Source organism: Misgurnus anguillicaudatus, chromosome 14 (genome assembly GCF_027580225.2).
Source record: "Misgurnus anguillicaudatus chromosome 14, ASM2758022v2, whole genome shotgun sequence".
Classification (NCBI taxonomy): domain Eukaryota; kingdom Metazoa; phylum Chordata; class Actinopteri; order Cypriniformes; family Cobitidae; genus Misgurnus; species Misgurnus anguillicaudatus.
Genome location: NC_073350.2, coordinates 20,816,468 through 20,842,269, shown reverse-complemented (window position 1 = coordinate 20,842,269; position 25,802 = coordinate 20,816,468). Strand labels below are relative to the sequence as shown.

Below are 25,802 nucleotides of genomic sequence, written 5' to 3'. Positions count from 1 at the left end.
CATTAAAACTGACTATTAATCTCATACCATCCCATTCCTATGTGTGCTTATCGTCATACATTCTGCATGTTTGTGCCAGAACTCTGATGTGTTGTTTACCCATGAGGCCATTTGTATACAACAGTTCGAGGTGTGAATGAGGTGGTAATTGAACAGGAAATGGACACCTTGTTTGGTAATGGCATGTTACCACTTGACATAAACTGAGATTTCAAAGCAATTTGGATTGAATGATCTTACTAAGTCGCTTTCAGACTGACATCACAAATATTTGGTTAATAGTTTTTATACATATTGTTAGACTGCATAGGAATTGCATATAGATGCTGAAAACACAATGTATAGACATCATGATAAAGGATTTTCATTTAATATAATACATAAACTGTCAATAATCAATGCTCCTCCAAATAATGCATGTGTTTACATGTACAAAAAAAAATGCTGATTTATCAAATTAAATAAATTTGTATAGTTTTATAATTACTGTTTTATTTCAATGTTAAAAAATTAAAACTTACGTTAAGAAAAATGTCCATATAAAGGCAAATTCAGTAGTTATACTCATTCTGTTAACCCTGCCTGTTTTGGGATGTCCTGATTTGCTTTGCCTGACTCCCTTTGCCTTGACTTTCTAATGTTTGTAGAAAGCAGCCAGAGTGTCTGATAAGATGGACAGAGAGTCACTGAGGAATGTGCAGTGATACGGAGGCCCTATGAGGGCCCTTGTTCTGGTACCTAAATGAGTAAAAAAGGATTTTGGAAAACAAGACGCCACAATATCAGTCCTGATGGGACATGCAAGGCTTATGAGTACATTCTTTATTATGAGTTTTTTGGCAATGAAGAGCTGGGATGTTGTACTGTATGTACAATTTGTATCCATTTGTAAGAATTAGTGTGGTATAAAGAGGAATAAAGAGAAACATCTTAAGATGGTAACATCAAGTAATGTAGCAATCTCTTGTGGCAGTGAACAAACTAAACAAGTGATTTGACCTTGGAGCTGTACAAATTTTTTGGCAAGCGTCTGCAGACTCATTAACTTGTTTACGTCTCCAATAAGCTGTTTCTGGCAATGCGTTGTGTTGTTGTACAGTAGTTATGGGGCAATTCTCAAGAACATTATATCCTGTAACAAGTCACTCATATAATAAACAAACCCTGCGGTATCCGTTTATGAATCTGTGTTTTATGATTAAGATGCCTTCTACTGTATAATAAGCCAAATATGCGCTAATAACCAGTGGTGCTAATTCAAAATAAGTGTTCGGAGTGTCATGTGCGTGGTTCCTTTTGTCAAAATATGTGTTTTGCGCGTACGATGATATCCTGTGTGCATCAAGTGTTTTGTCAAAATAAGTGCCTGCTGCACACGCGTCAAAACCGTTTATGATAAAAAAGACGCTCACGTTCACAAAATACACGCAAGACACTCCCTTAAAAGTAAACTCTTTTTACACATGAGATTATGCGAGTATCTGGCAAACGCGAGCATCTCTTTTATCATAAACCCTATAGACGTGTCTGCAGCAGGCACTTATTTTGACAAGACACATGATGCACACAGGATCTCTCGACGTGCAGACACATATTTTGAAAAAAGGAACCACACACATCACGGGCTACATACATATTGTGACGAACTTCGCATCGAGCGCCCTCGAAAAAAGAAGTCACCGACTGCAACTGATAGTAACTAAGTATGTTTGTGCATATTTGACTGCAAAAGTAGCTCAACTATTCACTGAATCCCCCTCTTGATGTTTTAACTGTAACATCAAATCTGACAAAAACTACAAAACGCTACCATGTGTAATCATCACCAGATCCCACAATGGAAAATCAGGATATTTTTCAGCTCCCACAAATCCATGACAACAGATAGCTGGGATGCCATAGCTCAACGTACTTCATCCAAACCTCAGATGAATTGCTCTACTTTACCATGTTATGTAATGTTCTGCAGCCCATTAGCACTGAATCGGTGGTCCCCGTGTTCACGTCCGCCACCCTTGTTGATAGTACGATGTGCTCTTTGTTTTGTTAACCCATGAGAAATGAGTGGCAGAAGGCCACTGAAAGGTCTGAAAGGTATAAAGGATGGTCTGCCGACCCAAACCGAGTTAATGATTAGAGTAGAAACAGAGCTGGAGAAGTGAGGCAGCGGGTTGCGATGTGGGTGTGCGTGGGGGATTCGTAGAGAGAGAGAGAGAGAGAGCAAGAGAGAGAGAGAGAGAGAAAAGCCACTGTGCTTAAATCCAGCTGGCTGCCTCCCTGAGAATGTAATCCATATGTGTGCGCGGCTTTAACTGCAAGAGAAAGAAAACGATATTACCCGCAAAGAAGCGATTGTTTCTGCTTTTTTTGTTTGAATTCCACTCATACTGGCCTCTGGACCCTGGCCCCATTTCAACAACCGACACAGAAAGAGAGGTGAAGCAGAAAGTACGACAAAGTGAAAGTGTAGAGGAAGCTGAAGATCATAAAAGTGAATTCGAAAGAAACAAGAAACAGTAAGAATGGAGGAGACGGAAGACATAGCAAGGTGGGTCATCTTTGTTTTATAGTTAATGCCGGCTTGGATGCCGAGGTGGAACTTTTGTGCTGATCTGTTTGGATTATGTCTGGATAGGAAGCTAGAGGAGACTTTGTGTGTGTGTATAAGACGAATGGATGGGGGCGTGGGGCTTCTGCTGGATCTGGAATATAGTATAAAGATATTACAGCATTATTTGGTGAGGCACATGGCAATTCTTTAGTTAAATGCTTAGAGCATTGCCTTGTAATAAGTTTAAACTGTTTGGTGCTCTTGTAAACATTAAGCATGTGTGTGCTTTGCTGCAGAGACCTTTCATTGCATTGGTCTCTTTTGATGTTAATAGGTAACCATTTGAATTGCTAGGGTGGCCCTTATCATAATGCTTTGTTTGCATATATTGCCCTTCTATGCTTGCTCAAGCCATTTATTGCCTAAATAGCTTTCTATGCATGTAAAAGATGGTAAAATACACTGTCTTGAAATGAATTTCCCTATATGATTATTTTGGATGCATGAGGAGAAGTTCACACTCACAATGAGTTACTTGTATAGCAACGTGAGAAGAGTATCGGGTTTAAGATCCACCTTTCGATCCCTGGCCCTTCCCATGCTTGTAAAACCTTATCAACGATGGCTCAGACTCTTTGTTTACTAAAAATACAATGTTAATAAAAATCTGACACATTTGGAAAGATTAATGAACAAAGTGGGAATCGTATTTTATTTTCGTTTTCAGCTATGAGGAATAATGCTGTGAAGGGGGTATTTGCTTGAGGGGGCGAGGGAGCTCTTGAGAAATGAATAGCAGGATGGAGTATTTTGACTGGAGGAATTTTAACTTAACACATAAACACAGTCCACTTACAGTAAAGTTCATAGCTTGAAAACGCTGTCAGGCAAGAACAATAGTGTGCGGTGTAAAACAACAATGCTTGCAGTCCAAAAATTTTACCAAGTGGGAAACAATAGCATCTTTTTAAACCCAAAGGTAACCAGAAAATGCAGGGTTCCCACAGGTTCTTGAAATCCTTAAAAGTTTGTGAATCTGGGGGAAAAAATTCAAGGCCCTGGGAAGTTTTTTGAAAATACATACATAGATACAGGTCATTGAAAGTGCTTTAATCTATTTTATGCAAGAATTTTCTGGAAAAAAATCCATATTATTCCCTGTGTAGTGTAGGATAATATCATAAAAATTCTAGACTTATTAAGCACACGTGCTAAACTGTTCACTTAACAATGCTTATATCTTCTGTATGCGAATGTTGATTCATACCGAAATGCTTTTTTGCATAGTTGTGTTTGACAAATGAAAATGTCACGGGTTACGTATGTAACTGTTCTTCCCTGAGAAGGGAACGAGACGCTGGTCTCCCTTTGCCATACTTCCTGCGTCCCTGTAACGCCGTCTTTGTCAATATTTCAGATGGCGATATACTTCCTGGCTCCTGCTTCACCCTGTCTTTGTCATTAAGCCTCACCATTGGTTGAATTTGATATACACATTCAGACGCACTTACCCTTGGAAGCGTCCAAAAGTGTCACCGCAGTGACGCAGCGCAAGTTCCCTCGAAAGGGAACTGTAACAATATATCTTTAAAGGTAACACATTGTGCTCTCACTTGAAAAGTGTCCCTACATTTAATTCTTGAATTTGAGGGTATTGGACCTGGAAAGTCCTTGAAAGGTCCTTGAATGTGAAGTTAACTAAGGTGTGGGAACCCTGAAAATGTCTCCCAGCTCTTATCCAAGCTGGTGCCCAAAACTCTCCTAAACCCGTCAAACCAAGACTGGAAACTTGTCCTTTCTTTTGTTGTCTTGTCATGTCATAAAAGGAACCTGTCCATTACCACCTGTGCAGGTGTCCACAGTCATCTTACACCTATATAAGAGTGTGCTGACAATACGTTCAAGGGTTGAGATGCTGACAGAACCAACATTCCCTGAGGCTCAGTGCTCAGCGCCAACCACAACGATCTCTGTGTGGTGAAATCTGTTGTCGAGAATTTGCACCGATTCTCACATGTGAGTATTAAACGTCTCATTTGTTGAAGGCTGGCACCTTGCCCGGCAGTTTCCTGTCTTCAGCCCTCACCGAAGGATAAGCATGTGAGAAAGAAACGTGTGTTGCCTATTGGAGATGGTATTGTGCTCAGGAATGTTTTGGGAACGCCCTCTCCAGCTGGTGCGAGTGTGCCTGTGTGTTGTTGACCGCGACTCATCCTTCAATAAGGATTAGGTGCTCATACTATATGGACAGTTTCAAGTGCTGCTTGAAGTTTCAGGTGTGTGGAGGTTTAAAGGGATAGTTCACCCGAATATGTAAATGCTGTCATCGGTTACTCACCCTCATGTTGTTTATCCATCATCTGTGTGATTATCATCATTTATCACAGTATCTTCTTTTGTGTGCATCAGAATAAATAAACTCATACAGGTTCGGACCAACATGATGGTGAGTAAATGATGACAGAATTTTCATTTTCAAGGGTGAGTTATCCCTTTAATGAAAGTGTGCCGAAAGTGAGGCCACTTTTATAAATGCATCAGCATTTTCCTCTAATCTGGGCTTTGTAGCTCTTTTTAAGCACAAGAACGGCTCTTATCCAACCACACCTTATGAATACCAAATGAACAGATGATAATTACACTGAAACTTATTAGTTAACTATTTGCATCTCTTATGTTATGTGGAGATGCATGTTCTAACTCGGTCAACCACATGTGTTAAGGTCTCCAAAAGTCGTTTGCCATCATCTTTCATATTCCTTTGAGATCTGACCGATGTGGCATCTGTTGTCTCTGCCTCAGCTTGGCCTAGTTCTTCTCTGACCTCACACACAATGCACAAATAGGACTTCTGCTATATGGCCAATCTGATTGGCTCGTGAAAGATCTGGGCTGCTGTGCCACATAGCTGTGTCTTTTTCCAGCTTTTCTCATTTTGTTTATGGTCATTCTGCTGGTTGGTAAATGAAAGTACTGATCTCTGATCAACAAAAGCGATAAATCCCACATCAAGCTGATTGAGTTTTGATTGCCAGACAATTGTGTTCTCCTTAGAGAAGCATTTATAATTAGTCATCTCGCACTATAAGCACATCAGGCCTCTATTGATGGCCGATTTGTTGTGTGCGAATTGCTTAGCATAATACTGCCCAGAATGTGCTTGATTTCATTGCTGCAATTAATTGAATGAGAAAGGGATAGATCTTTATGTATTATTTATTCAGGCTCAGAGGATTGTAAACAAGCACTTGAATTAGATTTATTTAATACTTAATGGCCAGTCTGGGAGGCCAGCTAGACCAGCTTAAACCAGGCAAAACCAGCAAACCAGACTTAGGTGGGTGGTGGGTCATTCTACAAAAAAAGGTAGAAATGCTTGTCCCTTGCTTTTGCAGACCCCTTAATCATTGAATTTGAACCAATAATCCCATAATGATATATATTTAATAAATATAGACTGTTCTTAACATGATGAGAGAGTTTATTTATGTAATTTTCTTTTTTTCCTTTTTTAAACTTTTTTAAAAATGTCTGGTCCTGAAAATTGCCCTGTCCCTTTGATTATACATCGAAGTTGAACTGTGTACTTATTATTTAAAACCATGTTTTTTATAAAACAAATCTAATTTACCTTTAACCCTGTATGAATTTACTACAACACTGAAATGGTAAAAAAGACACTATTAATATGAATAATATCAAATAAATATTTGTCCCCCAAATTTATGTCATTGGTGTTAACCTACCCAAAGCACCTTTATTTTGAAACAGTGCATCAGCTCTTTGAAGTTTTTCTTGGGTCAAGAGGTCAGTGAAAGAAGTGCAGTGGAGGAAGGCAAAAGGTTTGTGAGATGTCTTACCTTATTTGTCTAAAATATCATAATATATCTAAGAATTTTGATATAAGATTTTTTGGATGTCATTAGTGTTACTCTTTTTTATAGCTGGGAGTGCTAAGATCTTTACATAAAAATACATTATACTGAATAAGAATGTGATTGTTACATCTGATGAAATAGCACATGGCTAATGGCAGCCATTTTGTTAAAATGTTTGTTTTTTCTGTAAATTGTCATTAGTGTTACCGTCATTGGTGTTACCGTCATTGGTGTTACCGTCTTCTGGTGTTACTTACTTCCTAACTACTATTCCTTTAACTGACCAACATAAAAGCATACAAACAAAACAAGATGGAAAAAATTTTAAGTTTACAAGTTTTATCATATTCATTATCTATTATTATATTCTCATTTTGTCAGGTATTGAAGATACAACATCATGGATTCTTTATTAAAATGTATTAAAAATTAAACATAGTTTAAGCTTCTCGTTTTGCGGATTCATAGATTTGACAAGTTAATTAATGCTATTATAGAAGTTTTGGGTGTTTTGAAAGAAGTTAATTTAAGCAGATTTCCATCACCCAAATTCCACCTTTTCTGTAGAATGACCCTGGTGGTGGAATATGATTTAGTATCTATGAGATTTTGGCAGAGATTATGAAATTATTAGTCTTAAATATTTCTAGGGGTGTCTAGTATGCTTGTTTTGAAATTATTTATTGAGTTTATTTGCCTAAAAAAAATAAAAAATAAAAATTCAATTAGATTTATTTTCCACGTTATCAGTAGATTCTACTTGGCCTTGACTTTACCGTGAGAATGGTTTGTGTTAAAGCAAGGAGGAAATTACATGAAATAATTATCGAGGCTGTGGGTGTATTTCAATCGCTTTTAGCTAAAGACCATGTCAGATTTCTTGCCCTTATCTGTGAGTTATTATAAATGTGTTTACATAAAACCCACTGTAGCTTAAAGAGCTCTTAAACCTGTATGAATGTGTGTGCATTTTCAAAACTGAATAGATGAAGCATAGCTTTTATTTCCTTAGTTCATTAGCAGTAAAGCTGATTTTATTGTTAAACGGTTATGTGCTGCTCAGACACACAACATGTATAATTTGATATTGCTAAATCTATATGAATTTTAATGAAATAATAAGAATAAACTCTCAAACATTTCATATAAACTATATATAAACAGATTCCTTTGGGCTTCTACATTCTCAAAGTCAGAGAAAGGGTACACAAGCTGTCACTGGGGCAGTACCCTTTAAAAGGTCATACTGTACCATTTAGGTACAGATATGTATACATTTAGTATGATTATTTACCTTTGATGTACCTGTACTAATATGCACTCTTTAGGTACAAAGGTGTACTTTGTGTAGGGTTGATTTCAAATTCATAGCATTTCTTAAATTAAATATACACAAATAATAAATAAGAAGTTTTTTTTGTTTGTGCCTTACAGTTTATAACAATCTATCAGTTGGTTTTGATTTAAGCCTTCATAACTAAAATAAATACAGCTAAGTAGCACAATAAAACAGAATAAAAAATAATAACATAATAATAAACATGTTTTGAAATAAAACTCTTCATATATTTTCACTCTCCATATTTTGACCATTTTAATGCTTGATTATAGATAATGTACAGATAAGCTGGACTTTTCTTCATCACGCCTCTTTCTAGGAGGTCCAGCGGATAGCAAGTTGCTATCAGAAAAGGTACCTTTTATAAACCCAATAAACTATTGCTTTACAGCATTCTCTCCCCAATAGTATTTTGCACTGACGTGTCACAGTGAGAAGCGTAAACCATGGAGCCACAAATATTGCTTTATCAATCTGAACTGTTTTTATTCATTTTTTGCCTTTTATGGCAAATTGTTCCAGGTTTACAAATCTTATATAAGCCCAAAACCAGCTTGTTGAGTTCATAAAATTGGGCACTTGTTTATAGACAGCCCATCCAGTGTCACTATTTGCAGCACCTAGACGTGTGATGAAATCAGGATTTCATTGTAGTGTTTGTCAAGCTGAAAGGCAGGTCATAGGTCACATTCTTCATATGATGTCCCAGTGATTGTGTGTACATTCTTTTGCTTTAACGCCAGACTCGGTCTTAGGCCATGTCTTCTTGCTGGGGATTTGTTAACTCCCTTGTGTTCCTAAAAGGATATTGCTTAATCTCTTGTCTTAAGCTTATTGGCGTACTTGATGGGCCCAGGTTAAGTTAAAGGATCCAGAAATTCAGCCACAAGTGGTTACAAGGAGACCTAGGAAAGCAAATCTGTTCCCTGTCTTTGCTTTCATGACCATAATTAATCATTTCTTTTAAACTTATACTGTTTTTGCAAAATCCCTTCAGTAGTGTATTTACAGTACTGTGCAAGTCTTAGGCCACCATCACCAGCTATGTTGTTTTAGCAAAGTTTTAATGTCCATCCATATTCATTTTTCACTCTTTTTTATTAAGATACAAACAGAAAATACAGAAAGTATGTACACAAAATTAAAATCAAAACAATTTTCAGAACTAAATGTCTTCTTCAGGCATCAGTCAGTATTTTGTTTGAGCTCTCTTGACACGAAACACATCTTGAGCTTTTTTGAGGAGACTGAAGTCCTGAAGTCATTCGATTAGAATTAGAAATTAGGATTTAATTTCATTTAGATTTAAGAGATCCTGCAGCTGCCTGTTATTGCTCAAGTGGAAGGGGAGTTTCCCCTTAATACTTGACACTTCAGCTTATACTTTTATACATTATTTTCCTGTATTTTCTGGTTGTATTCTAATAAAGAGACTGAGAAATAATGATATATGATCACTATACAATTGCAAAAACAACAAATCTAATGGTAACATGGTGGCCTAAGACCTAACACAGTACTGTATATAGATATATTGGACTATTTATCACAGTAGGTTCCAGTACAGCTCATGATGGCACTACAGGTACGTAGCAATGCCAAGATCATGATTCCCAGTGAAATCATAAATGCCTTAGATGCTCTTTAACTTGCTTTAAATAAAAGCACCTGCATTAATGTGTATGTAAAATAATTCATTTTATCCATACCTATGCCATTAAATGTTAAAAACTAAAGATTTGTGGAGTAGATGAACACACAAGTCTGGACAGTTATAAGGCATATTTAATATTACAACACTTTTGCTTGCCAAGGTAAAGTTGAATTTTAGCCAGCTATATGGATTAGATTACCCATATCTATCCTGATCTGATTTTACTGTAGCACCTGCACTTTCGTCATTTCTGTTTTAAGCTTTATTCATCATGATAATTGTAACTGTAATCATAGGCCTGTTTGATGTGTATGTGTCCATTGTCTGTGAGTCACTTTTTGTCCAGGCTGCATTTGTTTGTTTTGTTGAAGTGCCCAGTTATGATGTACTTATCTTGCTAAATCATAGATGATACAATGATGAGTGTTTTAATGCCATCAGATGTTTGATAAGAAGTGCACATTTATAAGCATGTGTAATCTGAAGAAATCTGGACAATTTACAAGTCTTTCCTTAGGTAAACATACACAGTTGCACCTTAAATTACTCAAATACTGTAAGGCAGGGCTGTCGAGCAATAGGAAAAAAGTATTGCTCAGCAATGTTCTGGAAAGTGTATTATTTGACTTGGGAAGGGAATGTGCAGAGGCCATCTGTGTAGACATCTTCAATAGAGAGAGAGAGAGAGAGAGAGAGAGAGAGAATTGAGAGAATGGGGTTTGGGGGAATTCAAGCTTCAGCAGCACAACTTGACAGTGGGCACTAATCATTCTGCATAGCTGTGATGTCATCAGGACGTGTCTGACAGATTTACCACCTGCGGGATGGCAGACATGTTCTTGTCCTACACTAATGCATTTTTCTTAATTATAAAGGCCCTGGGTCCATTTTGACCATTTTGCTATTTATTTTATGAATATGTGTATGTTTATTATTTCATTATTTACTGTACTGTACTGTACTGTTGCGGATTAGTTGTACTGTACTGTAAAAACAATGTTAAAAACAAATATACACAAAGGGGGCGTGTACACCAAGGTGTCTACGCCGGCAGCTGGCGTATGTTTTCAATTCTTTTAAATGGAAGTGCCACACTTGGCATTGTTTTTCTGCACTGAACGTCCTCGCTTGATGTTATTTACTCACTGAGTGCCCAGAGTGAGCCCACTTCTCACTCGGCCTTCCAATCACAGTGGTGGAGGGGTGGGACAAATATCACAACTAACTGGTGCAACTTTCAACAACTGATAAACAAAGCTGATGTATATTAGCTTATTTGAAAAAACCCTGGCAAGCGCCCACAGTCTGTGTCCGCCTGGCGCTTTCAGCTGCGTTTAAAGGGGCCATGGCATGAAAATCTTTTTAATGTTTAAGTGCTATGATTGGGTCCACAGTGCTTCTATCAACCTAGAAAATGGGAAAAAGAACAACCCAGTAACTTAGTTTTGGTAAACCATTCTCTACAAGCACATAAAAAAATAGGTTGTTGATGTCATAAGGAGCTCTTATTATAATAATACTGCCCCTTAGTCTGCACTATCCAATAATAGCACTGCCATTTAGTGCAGAGAAAAAGAGAGAGAAAATAATTCACAGCACAATTGAGTTTCAATTGCAACAAACCACCATCACTGTGATCAGTGTTTGCACTTCATCCGCTCATTTGCATGTTAAAGGACACACCCCAAAATGGCACATTTTTGCTCACACCTACAAAGTGGCAATTTTATAATAAATTATTTATATTGTATTTAGAGCTAAAACTTCACATATGTGCTCTGGGGACACCAAAGATTTATTTGATGTCTTAAAAAAGTCTTGTGTCATGGCCCCTTTAAATGCTTTGGTGTACACGCCCCTTAATAAACAAAACAGTCAGTGGTGAAGTATGTGACAAACTTATTTAGAGTTATATGGCTTTAGAATTGATTTTCTTTTTCAGTGCAACTGGACTATCTGAACTTTAAATCAAAAGTGAAAAAAATGAATGAAACAATAAAAATGAAACTAATTACTCACCCTCATGTCATTCTAAACCAGCATGCTGTTTTTCTATAGCACACAAAAGTAGAAAGTCTTCCTCACATAGACATGTGTCAACAAGTATGTACAAAGTATTCTACAGACTATTAAAAAAGCAAAAATGAACCAAAAATAAAATGAACCAAAAATTATTCTTCTATGGCATCACTTTGAACATCCCTTTAAGCATCTTTATTTTAGGAATGTAGTTGTGGTCATTATGCACTGCCATTGTATATAAATAGTTTGTTTTAAGACACTACTGCGTGTACTGCTTAGTAATGACTTGTGGATTAGTAAATGATCATAGTGTTTTAATTTGTGTGGGAACTGTTCCTTCAAAATCATGTAGTAAATGTTGTTTAGTTGTGTTGAGTGAAAGCAGTCAAATGTACTTCATGCCACACTGAGCACAATACTCAATGGGATAGTCCTGAGACAAGCCGTGTCAGCACTCCTCTTCCACCAGAGTGCATTGATCCATTTGGGTGAGCCTTAACAATCAATACACACCGCAGCTCCCCTCATTAATTAGACACAGGTGAAATCCCACCTCTGCTCTTTTATTTTATTGCTGCTGATTTTTACTCTCCATCCATCCATCCATCCATCTCTCTCTCTCTCACTCTCTCTCTCTCTCGCTCTCTCTCTGCTGTGAGATTATAGTATTTGAAGGCAGAGAGCCCTGGGCTGCTCTTGGCAGTTCATATTGTGACCGTAGCTTTGAAGACACTAGTGGAGGAAATGGTGGAAAATCCCTGTATCAGTTCCCATAAAGATGCCTTCCCCAGAGGACAGCCAACCAAAAGCAAAACTAAAAGTCACTCTAGCACTTTTTTACAGCATTGTCATATTTTTGTTTTGCTTTCTAGTAAAAATACAAATATGCAATGAAACCATGTGTAAAACCAAATAGAATTTAGAAAATGACTTGAGGTACCTTTTTTCCCACTTATATAGGCTTGTTTTCAGAAAGTACAGTATCTTGAATATATTTTTTAATCCATATGCAAATGCACTCCATCCCGATAGATTTATGCCTAAAAAATCTATTTGTTATGTATACCTAAAGAAAAATACTATCTCAATATTAATATTAATTCAAGCTATATTCTCTGAATATCTGCCCTTATTTCTTATTAAAAAAAAAAAAATATATATATATATAGTAAATATCGATTTTATTAAGATACAAACAGAAAATACAGGAAATATGTAAATTTTAAGGACTAAATGTCGTCTTTAGTCATCATCTGTGTTAAGTGTGGCCTCTCTTGGCACTAAACACATCTTGAGCGTTTTTGAGCAGTATGAAGTAAAAAAGGAATTTCTTTAAAATTAAAAATTAGGATTTAATTTTATTTAGGTTTAAGACATCCTGCTATTGCTCAAGTGGAAGGGGAGTTTACCCTTAAAAACTTGACACATCAGTTTACATTTTTATACAGTTTTTAACACTACATATACGTTTCCTGTATTTTCTGGATGTATTCTATTAAATAGACTGAGAAACAATTATATATGATCACTATAACATTGCAAAAACAACAAATCTAATTGTGGCATGGTGGCCTAAGACTTTTGCACAGTATGTGTGGATTCTCATGACTGCAGTTGTTGGAAAACATAAGACAAGTACAATAAAGTTTAAAAATGACCATTACTTGTTAAAAGCATGGGATGATTATAATATAATTATTTGTGAATTACCTTGTCTACAGTGTTTACGAAGCCATCTTGCATGCATTACATAAAAACTAATTTTTATTACATTAAACATATTTCATATGTTTGGACAAACATCAGCTAGGCACCTGCTCCTTCTTCCCAGACTCAGTGAAAAGATTTACAAAACGGTGAATGTTCACGTTTTAGCAGATCGCTTTGTGGTTTGCTGAGAGATGCTGGTTCTGCAAGCTCATTGGATGCAGTGCTTGAATCTAATTATTCATCCCCCACCCCCTTCCTCTTTTCATCATCCCTCCACCCGCTCTTTCCTCTCTCATCCCACTCATCGTTCGGCAGGCGGGTGGATGGCGGTGAGGATGTGGCCGTTGTGATGTGGCAACTGTGATGCTGCACGCCGCCACCATCTTGGTGATGCCAAGGTCAGGGGAGGGGCTTGTGATTTCATCATCTCAGCCACGAGAGGAATGAAAGCACTCACACACATTTATATGCTCAGGCACGTACACACACACACGTCCCATTCATCATGTCTTACTAGCATCATTTTAATAGAGTGGCGGAGAATGACATCACATCACATACATTTTTCAGTGTAATTGCTCCCCCTCTTGAATATTTATCTAGGATCTGTGGAGATTATAAAGGAGATTCCCTACATGTGAATATCTATTATGTGAGCTGCCTGATGCTATGACAGGGATCAGAAGCTTAGGACCGTCAAGCCAAACATCACATTCCTCTGTGTGTGACGTGCGTGCATGAGGCTGTCAGGTCTAATGTTGGATTTGCAATTGAAACCTGAGTGCTGAACACTCACAGCTACAACATGATGGTTCCTGCTGCAGAAGCACGTCATGGGTATCACCTGTGATATTCAGGGTTCACTTGACAAGTATGCTGTCGAGTGGGTGTTACGTGTCTGAAGAACATGCAGAAATATAAAAAATACTTAAGGGATTAGTCTATTTTCGTAAAAAAAAAATCCAGATAATTTACTCACCGCCATGTCATCAAAAATGTTGATGTCTTTCTTTGTTCAGTCGAGAAGAAATAATATTTTTTGAGGAAAACATTCCAGAATTTTTCTCATTTTAATGGACTTTAATGGACCCCAACACAGTTGCAAGGACTCTAAACAATCTCAAACGAGCCATAAGGGTCTTATATAGCGAAACAATTGTCATTTTTGACAAGAAAAATAAAAATATGCACTTTGAAACCACAACTTCTCTTCTTTCTCCAGCTGTGTGACGAGCCAGTGCGACCTCACGTAATTGCGTAATGACGTTGAAAGGTCACGTGTTACATATATGAAACGCACATTTGCGGATCATTTTAAACCATAAACTGACACAAAGACATTAATTGGTATCATTCCACATACAACAACATCTGAACGGTCCTCTTTCTACACATTTGTAAACACCGGGGCGTAGTTTTGATACGTCATCCGTTACCTCTTGACGTGATGACATATAACGTGAGGTCGAGTGGCGCGTCACAGGACCGGAGGAAGACGAGAAGTATGGGATTGTTTATGCCTTATGCCTCGTTTGGGATTGTTTGGAGTCCTTTGAAACTGCAGTTTTGAGCTGCATTGGAGCTGTTGAGTGTTGGGGTCCGTTGGGGTCCATTGAAATGAGAGAAATCCTGGAGCGTTTCCTCAAGAAACATAATTTCTTCTCGACTGAACAAAGAAAGACATCAACATTTTGGATGACATGGTGGTGAGTAAATTATCTGGATTTTTTAAAGAAAATGGACTAATCGTTTAAACCTGACCCACAGCTTCTGACGTAAAGTTGCATGCAGCTTCATTCTAATGCATTTAACATTATTATTTAATGTTTATGTTTATATAAATTCGGGGTTAAACCCTAAATTATTAATGTGATCATAAATCTTTTCAGTTTTGTAATTCGAAAACCGACACTCGGAGATTAAGGGCCCTATTTTAACGATCTAAGCGCATTGTCCAAAGCGCACAGCGCAACGTCTAAATGGGCATGTCCGAATCCACTTTTGCTAATTTAATGACGGGAAAAATGGTTTCTGCGCCGAGCGCATGGTCGAAAAGGGTTGGTACAATTTTTTTAATGAGAAATGGGAGTATTTCGGGCGTAACGTGCAATAAACCAACGAGAATCTCAGCTTTCATCCCCTTTAAAAGTCTGTTGCGCTGGCGCTATGTCTAATCCCTATTTAGATGACGGACTTTGTAAACTGAAAAACTAAGCGGAGGAAGAAGATCCCCAGTTTAAGATTAATGTTAAATAATTGTGTTGTTTTCACTTGTATTGAAATTTTTATTTTTTGGATTAAAACCTTTAAAACCCGTTTTCTTTTAGTCATGGAAGTAAAAAAGCTGGCTTTTAGTTGCTTTAAATGTATGGCTATCCAATATCATCAAAAAATAATTTACAAGTATGTAAGATAAGGTTTGTACTCTAAAAATACTTTATTTGTAACAAACAGGAGATAAAGAAATTACAAACGGCTCTCCTTTCAGGACTTGGACAGGATCAGTCACAAGATTTTTTAAGCATTACTTAAAAATGTTTATCATCTCACAATATCCACAGGTACAGAGTCATCATATACAATAAATCCGTGAGGTAGCATTTAAAAATAGATGCATGCATTTGTTTAAAGCAAAATATTTAATTACTTACCAGGCTGCAGGTGAAGCAGCTCTTTGTGCCTTCTAACGTCTCATAATTAGTCCTCATTTATGTCCAAGAGACTCAATAATAATCTTTTACATTCAATCCTTTAATCTTTCATATTTAAAAGCGTTTTTATGTATGTAATAAGCAAACCGGCGTTGTTGTCCCGTTTAGGCCCATATTACTAATGCGCTCTTTAAATAACATAAAAACATATTGCGCCATTGACTTTAGACTTTAGACCAGGTTTTTGTTGGTCAATGGCGTAGTCTATTTTAGTTGCCTCAAAATAGCAACGCGCCAACAATGCACCTGAACATACCTCGTTTTCAGACCAAAACACCCATGGGCGCAAAAGGGGGCTATTTAAACAACGCGGCGCTAAACGTGAAAATTATAATTGCGCAGGGTGGAAACTAGCAAATGACACTTGCTTCGCGCATTGCGCTGCATTGCGCCGGGTGTAAGATAGAGCCCTGTGTTGTGACTCGCTATTTACAAAAATAACCCACTGTTAGATTTCCACCTTTGCAGTCTATGAGTAGACATCATAATAAATAACCATAATTCCGCCTCCGCACAAACGCACACATTGCAAATTATTTGCAGCGTTCCCAGATGATCTTTGAGTGGGCGCAGTTGTTGGAAATGCTGCTGAAATGAATTGTTTTGGTCCTGTAAGCACATATGACAAAGTGACTCTCTGGCTGACCTCCGTTCTGTCAATGCAAGGACGATTTTAATTCAAGTGTGCTGCTCTCCATACTAAATGCTTTGCTGAAGGATGGTATTAACAGCACAAACACAGCAGGTAAATTGTTTGCAAATGGATATGCTTTTATGACTCGCCAGCTAACAGCATGCCACGTGCTGCCTTGTGTTGCAAAAACCAGACACATTATAGGCGGTACAGTACATTCCATACCAGCTCTGTAAATTAGCACTGAATGAATGCTTGCTCTTTATATCCAAGGTTTAAGGATCAGGGATAATAAATAAGTCGATGAGCCCTTGTAACACCATATGGATTAGCACAATCTGTACAAATGCAAACATTGACGTGTTTACCTTAACATTGATGAATTTGGCACATCGAAAGCATAGTTTTATTAGTTTATATATTCCGTTTTTGACATTGCTATTGCTGATCTGTACCACGCTGAGCTACATGACAGCAGGTCTATAGGGTTGGTTTAAATATTCAGAGGCTCATTTAAAATATTCATAACTTGTGATTGTGAGATGTATTTGTAGGATAAAATACAGTCACGCAAGGTGGTGGTGGAGGTAGGGTTGTAATCTCCTTAGATGGGCAGGCTGGTGTCTTGTGTTTGTATGTGTACCTGTCATTTCCGGCCACAGGAATGAGACCATCTGGTTGGATTGCTATTATAATGAAATCCCAGGAATAGCAGGATGACCGCTGTGTGTTTTCAGTGTTTTTAACAGCTCTGGCACATCTCAGAGAGGTGAAGCTTGAAGTGACCTCAGCAGATGCCACAGGAGTGTGTGTGTGAAAGCAATCTATTAGGGATTGAGAAGTGCTTTACGTTTCATCTACAATGTGGGGTGAGTTATTGCCAGTCAGCTTCGTTTAAAGGGGACATATCATAAAAATCGGACTTTTTCCATGTTTAAGTGCTATAAATAGCGTCCCCAGTGCTTCTATCAACAAGAAAATGTGAAAAAGATCAACCCAGTAACTTAGTTTTGGTACATCATTCTCTGCAAGCATGTGAAAAAATAGTTCATTGAAATTTGGCTCCCCTTGTGATGTCAGAAAGGGATTATACCACCCCTTTATCTGCACTATCCAACCACGGCACTGCCATTTAGTATTTAGTGCAGAGATCAGCTCATTTGCATTTAAAAGGCACATTTTTGCTCACACCTACAAAGTGGCAATTTTAACATATATATATGATGAAAATGATGAAAGTCAGCTTTATAGATGTGGTTTATACTTTATCATCTTGCTTTCCATCCATTACCCGAAGCTGCCTTTTCTATGCAGGGTCGCTGACCTTGCATCTTTGGTACACCTTGGATAGTTGGCCAGTCTTTCCTTTTTTATAAATGAAAAGCTTATTAACTATTTAAGCAAGTGATACAGACAGGTTTCATTGACTTGTAAATCATCTTTTATTGGCTACATCCTGCTGCACCCACTTTACAGTAGGATAGACACATCCAGATGTACGCTAAATAAATGATACATTTTGTATATCTGCAGACATGATTAAAGTCGATCTGACATAAATATACAGCATATGACATTTTAATATGCTTGTCCGTGGCATTCCCTGGCTTAGATGTTTTAATGCTAAGCTTGTCTCCAAATGAGATACAGATCCATATGCTAGCATATATAGCATATAACATTTGATATTGGGCGGGCACAGACGTGAAGCTGTCCACCTGAATGACTAACGTCTTTTGTTTTGGCCTTCAGTCGGCCACTCCCCTTCTGCTTTACCATAGCCTGGTCTGTCATGGCCATCCCGGGGGAGTTCTGGTCATGACTCCTCCTCGGTTAGGCGAATGGGTAGCATCTACATCTCAATCTGATCTCTGATAGGAGGCCTCACGTGTGCGAGCAAAAGAGAGAGAGACGGGCCAATCCAGTAGCCAAATAAGCTGAGCCGAGCAGATCTGGAAGGCAAGAGAGCCAGAATGAGATATAGAGGTTGAGCAAGGGACACTAAAACAGAGAGAGAGAGAGAGAGAGAGCGTGTGAAGCTGGCTGGCAACAGCACACATGCTCAAGGAGAAAAAGAAGGACAGCAATTATTGTATCCAACACCCTATAGCTTAAGTCACACAGGCTCTCCGGTCTCCGGCATCACATACCTGCTGTTATCTGCCTCTCGTCCACACCGTTTCTCTATCCGGCCTCATCTCACAGGCTTATATGATTGATCCAGGGGAAAATGCTGAAGTTTCGAGCGGACCGGCGAGTGAGGTAGGTGAGGCGGGACGTTGGGAGAGAGGGATAGGGCTAAGTTTAGTTTATAGCATCAGGCAGGGAGTGAACCTGCAGCGGTGTGAAAAGAAATTCAGTGCTGGAGGTCAGAAAGGACTGCAATGCAGTGCTACCATTGTGGACCAGATTTACGAGGAATTGTGTCTCTTAGGTACCTAAGCGAACCGTTTTGCTTCTTGCTGGCTGACTGTTACTCGGCGCCTGCTTTGAATGTCATTCCTGAGACATCTAGAGTGGCGGTCTAGTGAATCCCACATGCTCAGATCTGTTTGGGTTGTTAGAAATCATTTGCATGTTTGTTAATGACTCACTCATTGATTTAGTCATAGGTGGTGGTTATTAGAACACAGACATCTTCTTCCTCTATATAGGTTTATAGGTTACGCACGAGTGAGCGTGCTCAGCCGCAGGACTCTTTGGGCCATGTTAAAGCGTGCACATGTGGATACACGCATCTCAACCCAATTTCAGTGGTTTAACTTGTTCTAGATGTGTTGTTTTATAAAGCAGTGAGGTTTGGTGTGTGTACCTTTGGTGTCAAGAGATAGATGCCTTCAGCGTAAGTGTGTTCTTGGCCCAACGTTGTTTGTCCCCAGTTTATCAGACTCTGTGTGTGTTGTGTGTCTGTTTAGAAACTGCACAGACTCAAAGTTCTGCTCGTGTTAAGTGGGCGATGCCAAGAATTTGGCAAGTTGCTTGGTTGAACTTCTGTGCTCCTCTTGAAGAGCAAGGGAAAGGACAAAAAAGAGTAACGGTCCTTTGCTGTGAAACCCAAAATGTGTACTTTTTGCATTTGTAATGTGAAATGTATTTATGGTTAATCTTGTGTCACACAGTTGCTTTACGCAGTTAATAATTATAGGTCAACTTTCATGTTAAACATTAACTGAACATTAAATATTAATCATTTATTCTTCTTTATCATTCCAGTATGTGTTTATTTTTGCTGTTTGACATGTTTACCTCAGAGACTAAAGCTACAAAGTGAATGAAAGTTTTTGTGACTGTGCAGAGCATATGAATATTTAATATTGTTTGGTTATAGTTGCTAAGATATATTTTCAATAAGGTTTCTAAACACTCTCCTCATCTACCATTTCTGGACAAACATACACTGACTCACTGTAAAGAATGATATCAAATCTACATACTGAATATTTTTATGTTACCTTATCTTAAAGGTCCCGTTCTTTCTGTGTTTTTGAAAACTTTTATTGTGTTTACAGTGCGCAATATAACATGTGTTCATGTTTCACGTGTAAAAAACACCGTATTTTTCAAACAATATACTTATCTGTATAGCGCTGTCAGTGTCCTTAAAACAAGCTGATGTCTTCCTTGTTCTAAAAAGTTCCTCCTTCAGAAATACATATAGAGTTCTGATTGTGTAGCTTGTTTAGTGTGTTGTGATTCGATATCAGCTTAGCTTGCCGTTAGCTTAGCTGGCGACTGAAGTATTCCTGTGGGTGGAGTTTAGTCAAAAACTGTTCTATTGACGTCATTAAAGCAGGAAGTAGAGGGATGTAGTCCAAACCGGTCGTTCTTTGTAGGCTTTGAAATGCGAATTCTGTTAAAGAAAATATACCGCCTGGCAGTGAACTTTGAGCTTTATCATTTTACAGGTATTATTTATGCTATTATAGCAACATAACACACTAACTACGGTTTAAAAGTTAAAGTTAAAAGTTTTTAACTTTTGGGGCAAACTGTTGGGTTATATATAAACCTATGCTATGCTATTAATGGCTTAATTCTCAGAGAAAATTTACAGAGATTTTCATACAAACGCGTTTCAAAGGCATAAAGGGACACTCCACTTTAAAAAAAAATATGCTCATTTTCTAGCTCCCCTAGAGTTAAACATTTGATTTTTACAGTTTTGGAATCCATTCAGCCGATCTCCGGGTCTGGCAGTACCACATTTTTAGCATAGCTTAGCATAATCCATTGAATCTGATTAGACCGTTAGCATCGCGCTCAAAAATAACCAAAGAGTTTGGATATTTTTCCTATTTAAAACTTGACTCTTCTGTAGTTACATTGTGTACTAAGACTGACAGAAATGTAAAAGTTGTGATTTTCTAGGCCGATATGGTTATGAGCTATACTCTCATTCTGGCGTAATAATCAAGTACTTTGCTGCCGTAACATGACTGCAGGAGGTGCAACGATATTACGCAGTGCCCGAAAAATAGTCCCCTACTATTGAAAGTTACCAAGGGCCATGTTACAACAGCAAAGTCGGTCTTAGTACACTATGTAACTACATAAGAGTCAAGTTTTAAATAGGAAAAATATCTACACTATTTGGCTATTTTTGAGCGCAATGTTAATGGTCTAATCAGATTCAATGGATTATGGTAAGCTATGCTAAAAGACATTGCTAAGATATTGCTCTGGTGGTTATTTTAAACATTTGACAGGTAAGGTGTGCCTTTATCGAAAAATAATGCATACCCGTGGAACATTTCTCAAGCAATCAGAATAAAGCATTCAACAGCCCTGTGATATAAATATTATATAGACCAGTTCAAATGATGTAAACAACACTGGTCCAGAAACACCCCCTGCTACAGTTTGTGACAGTTATTTTTTTATTTTACATATATTATTATCTTTAAGATGTTTGTTTAACTTCAGTTAATTCAGGTTTATATGTTCGGTTGGTTTATTTTATCCCAACGTTTATCTAGTGTTAAAACAGGAAGTGCTTCTGGACCAGTGTTGTTTACATCTTTTGAACTGGTCTATATATATGACACATTTTGTGATGACCTCAAAGTTGCTATTTTCAAAACTTCCTCCCTCTTCAGCGGTTCTAAAACTGGTAGTCCGAAAAGTGTCACAAGTTTGCACAAAAACACTTGTAGGATTTTACACACAAGCCATCTACAGGGAATACACACGAGCTGAGAGCAGAGGGCGTGTGACAGAAAGTTCACCTCAGGCTGCTGTCATACGGTACACATTGCTTTTCATATGAACAAAAGATATGTCACCTCTCAACACAGACTGATCATAATGATGGTGTATAAACCCAGACACGATATTTATCTCAAAGCATTCTTCTTTAACTCAAATATTGTGATAGTGACGTCTTTCTCACTTAACACATCTCCCACAAATGCTGACAGCCATTCATCTCCACAGTACTTGTCTCACATGGGCTAACAAAGAAAGTGGCCATGTATTGATCAGAGGTGATATTGTAACATTGAATTATTAATAGAGGAGGGCTGTGGCTTATGTTGCTCTGCTTTGATGCCGCTCGAAAAAGTCGTATTAAACAAACGGAAAGTCTGTTTTACCACATATTGTTTTAAAGGATTCAAAGTTTTGAAACGTGTTTGTTAATAAGCCTGAAATCTTAATTAGTGGGTTTTTTTTGTCTTTTCAGTCAAAATGACGCAAATGGACCGGCTGGACACCAAGTGATCCAGAACCATCTGGAGGAGAACGGACATATCCAGAAAATTTTGTTGTAAGTGTTCTTTACTTTATTCATTTGTTTAAACCCATTTTAAAGCCTGTGCTGAATGTTGAATACAAGCTAATAAACTATTGCGACACGCATAACAGAAATTTTATGCGGCGTATAATCTAAATGGGTTTACATACTTATAAAATGTTATTTCTGAGTATGCGATTTTTGGGGTGGATGTGGGTGAATGTATCAGGTAAATTTTTTTTATTGTTTATTACACTAATAAGATAAGTAAGATCAGTGCTGCTTTAAAGCCTTAAAAACAAAGGTTTTTAAATTGGTTTAAAGCTGCAGTGTGTAACTTTTAGCGGCAGCCAGTGGTGAGGTTGCGAATTGCAACCAACAGCTCAGCCCACTGCGCACCCCTCGTTTTGAAATGCATAGAGACGCTATGGTAGACGCCACTGGAAAAACATGTCATTGACGGAGACAACTTAGTAAAAAAAGTTTGTCTATTAAGGGCTTCTGTAGAAACATGGCAGCACAAAATGACGACTTCTCGTTGCATGTAGATAAAAACGTCTCATTCTAAGGTAATAAAAACCTAACAGTTCATTATAAAAAGGTCTTTATACACCCCTGATAATATAGTTATGTATATTATTTTGCATTTTTGTCAAGAGATCCTTCTAAAAATTACACACTGCACCTTTAACTAATTTAAATGGGTGATGGGTTTGTGGGCAATGAAAATGCACAATTTAGCGTACTCTATACTATAAAGTAAACATAGTACACAATTTGCATACCCTGGGCTAAAAAAACACGGGCACAGAATAAACATACAGTATCTATTTCTCAGACGAGCCCTGATTTTTTGCACGGTAGATATTATTATTGCACACTTTAAAACATGAATAAACATCTGTCAGGTAAAATTACACTGAGAGTGTTTCATCAAATAGACTTGGATGGAATCAGATATCTTAGGTGGAAGATTTACATTTACTAAAGCCTTCCTTGTGGACAAAAAGAGTGCACTTACCTCTCCAACGATTCTGCTTTTCATCAGATCAATGCAGTATTGAGTAGCAGCCAATAGCACATTAAATAAAGGGCCGATGTCTGTATAGCAAAGAGCCTTGCGGTGGTTAACTTTATTAATTTGCTGCTACAATGCAGAAAGCCACTGGAACATAGCTGCTGCTATTAGACAATAAGTCCCAAAATTTTATTTGTGTATTAGTTCAAATAGTCTTTGAGTCTGTGTTTTTGTTGTATGGTGTCCTCGTCTGATCTGCGCATGCATACACCATTCCATATGTGTTTATGTGATTCATTTTGGGATTTTTTTGCTGATAATAACTTGCATATGGCTATAAACCAGGACCGCAGAGGGTAGCGTGCATCTTTCTTAGATGGAAGCGTTAGTCACTAAATGCTCCAGGGAGTTGGTTGTAAATTCGTTTGTCTTCCTAGTCACTGGATCGAAGGCTGTTGGAGAGGCCACTAAGAAGATCAATATGATTGGCCTACGTCTGCAGGCCTGCATCCACACAACTCTCTCTCTCTTTCTCTCTCTTTTTTTCTTATTCTCTCCTCGGCCTTCTACTCCGATCGCATTCTTTGTGAACCGTCGACTGTTTTTAAAGTGCAACCTCAGGGGTGCGGCCTTGCGCCTGTGCCAGTTGGAAATAAAAATAGCTGGTTCCTGTGTGTCTGTGTGCTTCCATCCCATAATTCCTTCAGTTTTTCCCCAGTGCAGTTGCTCGATTTATTTATTTGACTGTGATTTTTATGCATCGGTGCAGCGGGGAAGTTGATGATGAGAAGCGTGTGCTGCATTATTCTTCTGTACGGTGATGTCAGAAGCAGGGATGGCTCATTGGCTGTGTGCTTGTGCTTGCAGGAGCTCCAATTCGGAAATGAACGGCAAGGCGGGTGGTAGAGGGCCCTTGAACAAAGCCAACGAAACCAACAGCAACGGCAACAATCTCAGCATGGTTTCAGAAACCCCCTCGGATACCCCGAGCCATGCACGGGTTAGTACAGTAGCTGCATTGGACGAAAGAATAAAAGACATTATTGTAATATTAGTTTTATAGGTACAATTACTATTTGTTGCAATACAGACATCAGTAACATTGCCTTATCGTTTAGCTCTCTGTAAATCTTTTCCACCATCGTGCATGTGCATATGTGCATACTGTTGATGTTATCATAATCACTTCTCTAACCAGCAGGCCGGCACGCGTACGCCCAAACGTGCCGCCACATTCGGGAAGCGCTCCAACTCTATGCGCCGCAACCCTAACGCTCAGGTGACCCGGCAGGGCTGGCTGCACAAACAGGTACTGTTACTCACACTTAAACCGCAGACATCATCCTCACAAAAACAAATCGATACACTCACACAGCCCGAAGACATATCTCCGTAATATGCACTTAAGACATTTGTTTGACTGTTTTAATGATGTCTAGGCATATTAATGTAGCAACGTAACTTTTTTTGTGTGTTTACTCTGTTGTAGGCGAGCAGTGGAGTGAAACAGTGGAATAAGCGCTGGTTTGTGCTAACGGATCGATGTCTCTTCTACTATAAAGGTAAGATGAGACTGACGGTTATGTAAATGCTGATTTTATAGATAAATGCAGGGTTTGTGGTTTTTCTTAAACACTTTATTGAGTTACCCAAAAGTCAGAAGTTGTATGCATTTTTCAAAAGCCAGAAACAGCATTTGTATTTAACCCTTGGCATTGTTTCACCAAAAATACTGTGGTGGACAGACAGGCTGTGTGCTGCCAATAGCAAAGAAGAATAAACTAAGTTATAAACTAAGGACTGTTTATATGAAGTTATTTAGAAATGCACATGCCCTTTTGATTTTCTACTTATCATCCAACAACCAAAATGATATAACATTTTAAAGTTGACATAGAATGGTTGAACAGAGTATTTATCCTTGTTCTGTGATGTGACATGTAGACAAACATTTTTTTGTTTGGGTCTGTAATGCCTTAGAAGCTTCCTAAAAACGTCTCTCAGATAGCTCTATTAGGGTGGAGGATTTCAAACAAGTGGTTTTGCACCTATTTGGCTCCCCCTACTGGCTTAACTTGCAATCTCATTACTGATTGGCTGACTTTGCTGCCACTCAAAAAATGTAGCCAATTATTTTAAAGTGGATGTGCAGTTAGATGCCTGTGATGTCATAAGCATCAGATTTTCAGTTTGGGCTGTTTTCTGACTGACATTTCTAAAAGAGGAATTTCTATGATATGTTTAGCATGTTTAGCACTTTTTGTATGTTTGTGAATGTGGGTAGACTACCATTATTCAACAAAGACAAGGTAAAAATGTTTTTTTTATTCTCTGTCCCCTTTAAGTCTTGTCCGAAGAAAAAGGCTATTTGCCAATGGGTTCCCTATAAATTCCTTGGTACATGAATATGGTAATAATGCCAAAGCGACTTTTATCAATGAACTAACAATAAAATTAGTATACAAAGCCATGTTTACAAGTATGACTAAAGCTTAGAAAAGATGAACAATGTGAAAGACACCAAGTAGGCTACCACAGTACTTTGTTGTCTATC

At 38.0% G+C, this 25,802-nt stretch overlaps 1 protein-coding gene across 14 annotated transcripts in view; it reads left to right on the top strand.

The window, feature by feature from the left end:
• The window catches only part of plekha6 (pleckstrin homology domain containing, family A member 6), a 103,237-nt gene that overhangs the window by 37,021 nt on the left and 40,414 nt on the right, over positions 1-25,802 (top strand). For 7 of the 14 annotated variants that reach the window (XR_012373210.1, XM_073876028.1, XM_073876034.1 and 4 more), the window contains exons 1-5: positions 18,715-18,761; positions 22,180-22,263; positions 24,116-24,248; positions 24,447-24,557; positions 24,738-24,810. Coding sequence is in view for 13 of the 14 variants with exons in the window: in XM_073876028.1 (XP_073732129.1) it covers positions 18,730-18,761; positions 22,180-22,263; positions 24,116-24,248; positions 24,447-24,557; positions 24,738-24,810 (433 nt within the window). In the remaining variant the exon portion in view is untranslated. Of the gene's footprint in view, positions 1-2,229; positions 2,549-18,714; positions 18,762-22,179; positions 22,264-24,115; positions 24,249-24,446; positions 24,558-24,737; positions 24,811-25,802 lie in introns of those variants that run through there. The other 7 variants (XM_073876032.1, XM_073876033.1, XM_073876030.1 and 4 more) reach the window with 3 other exon arrangements.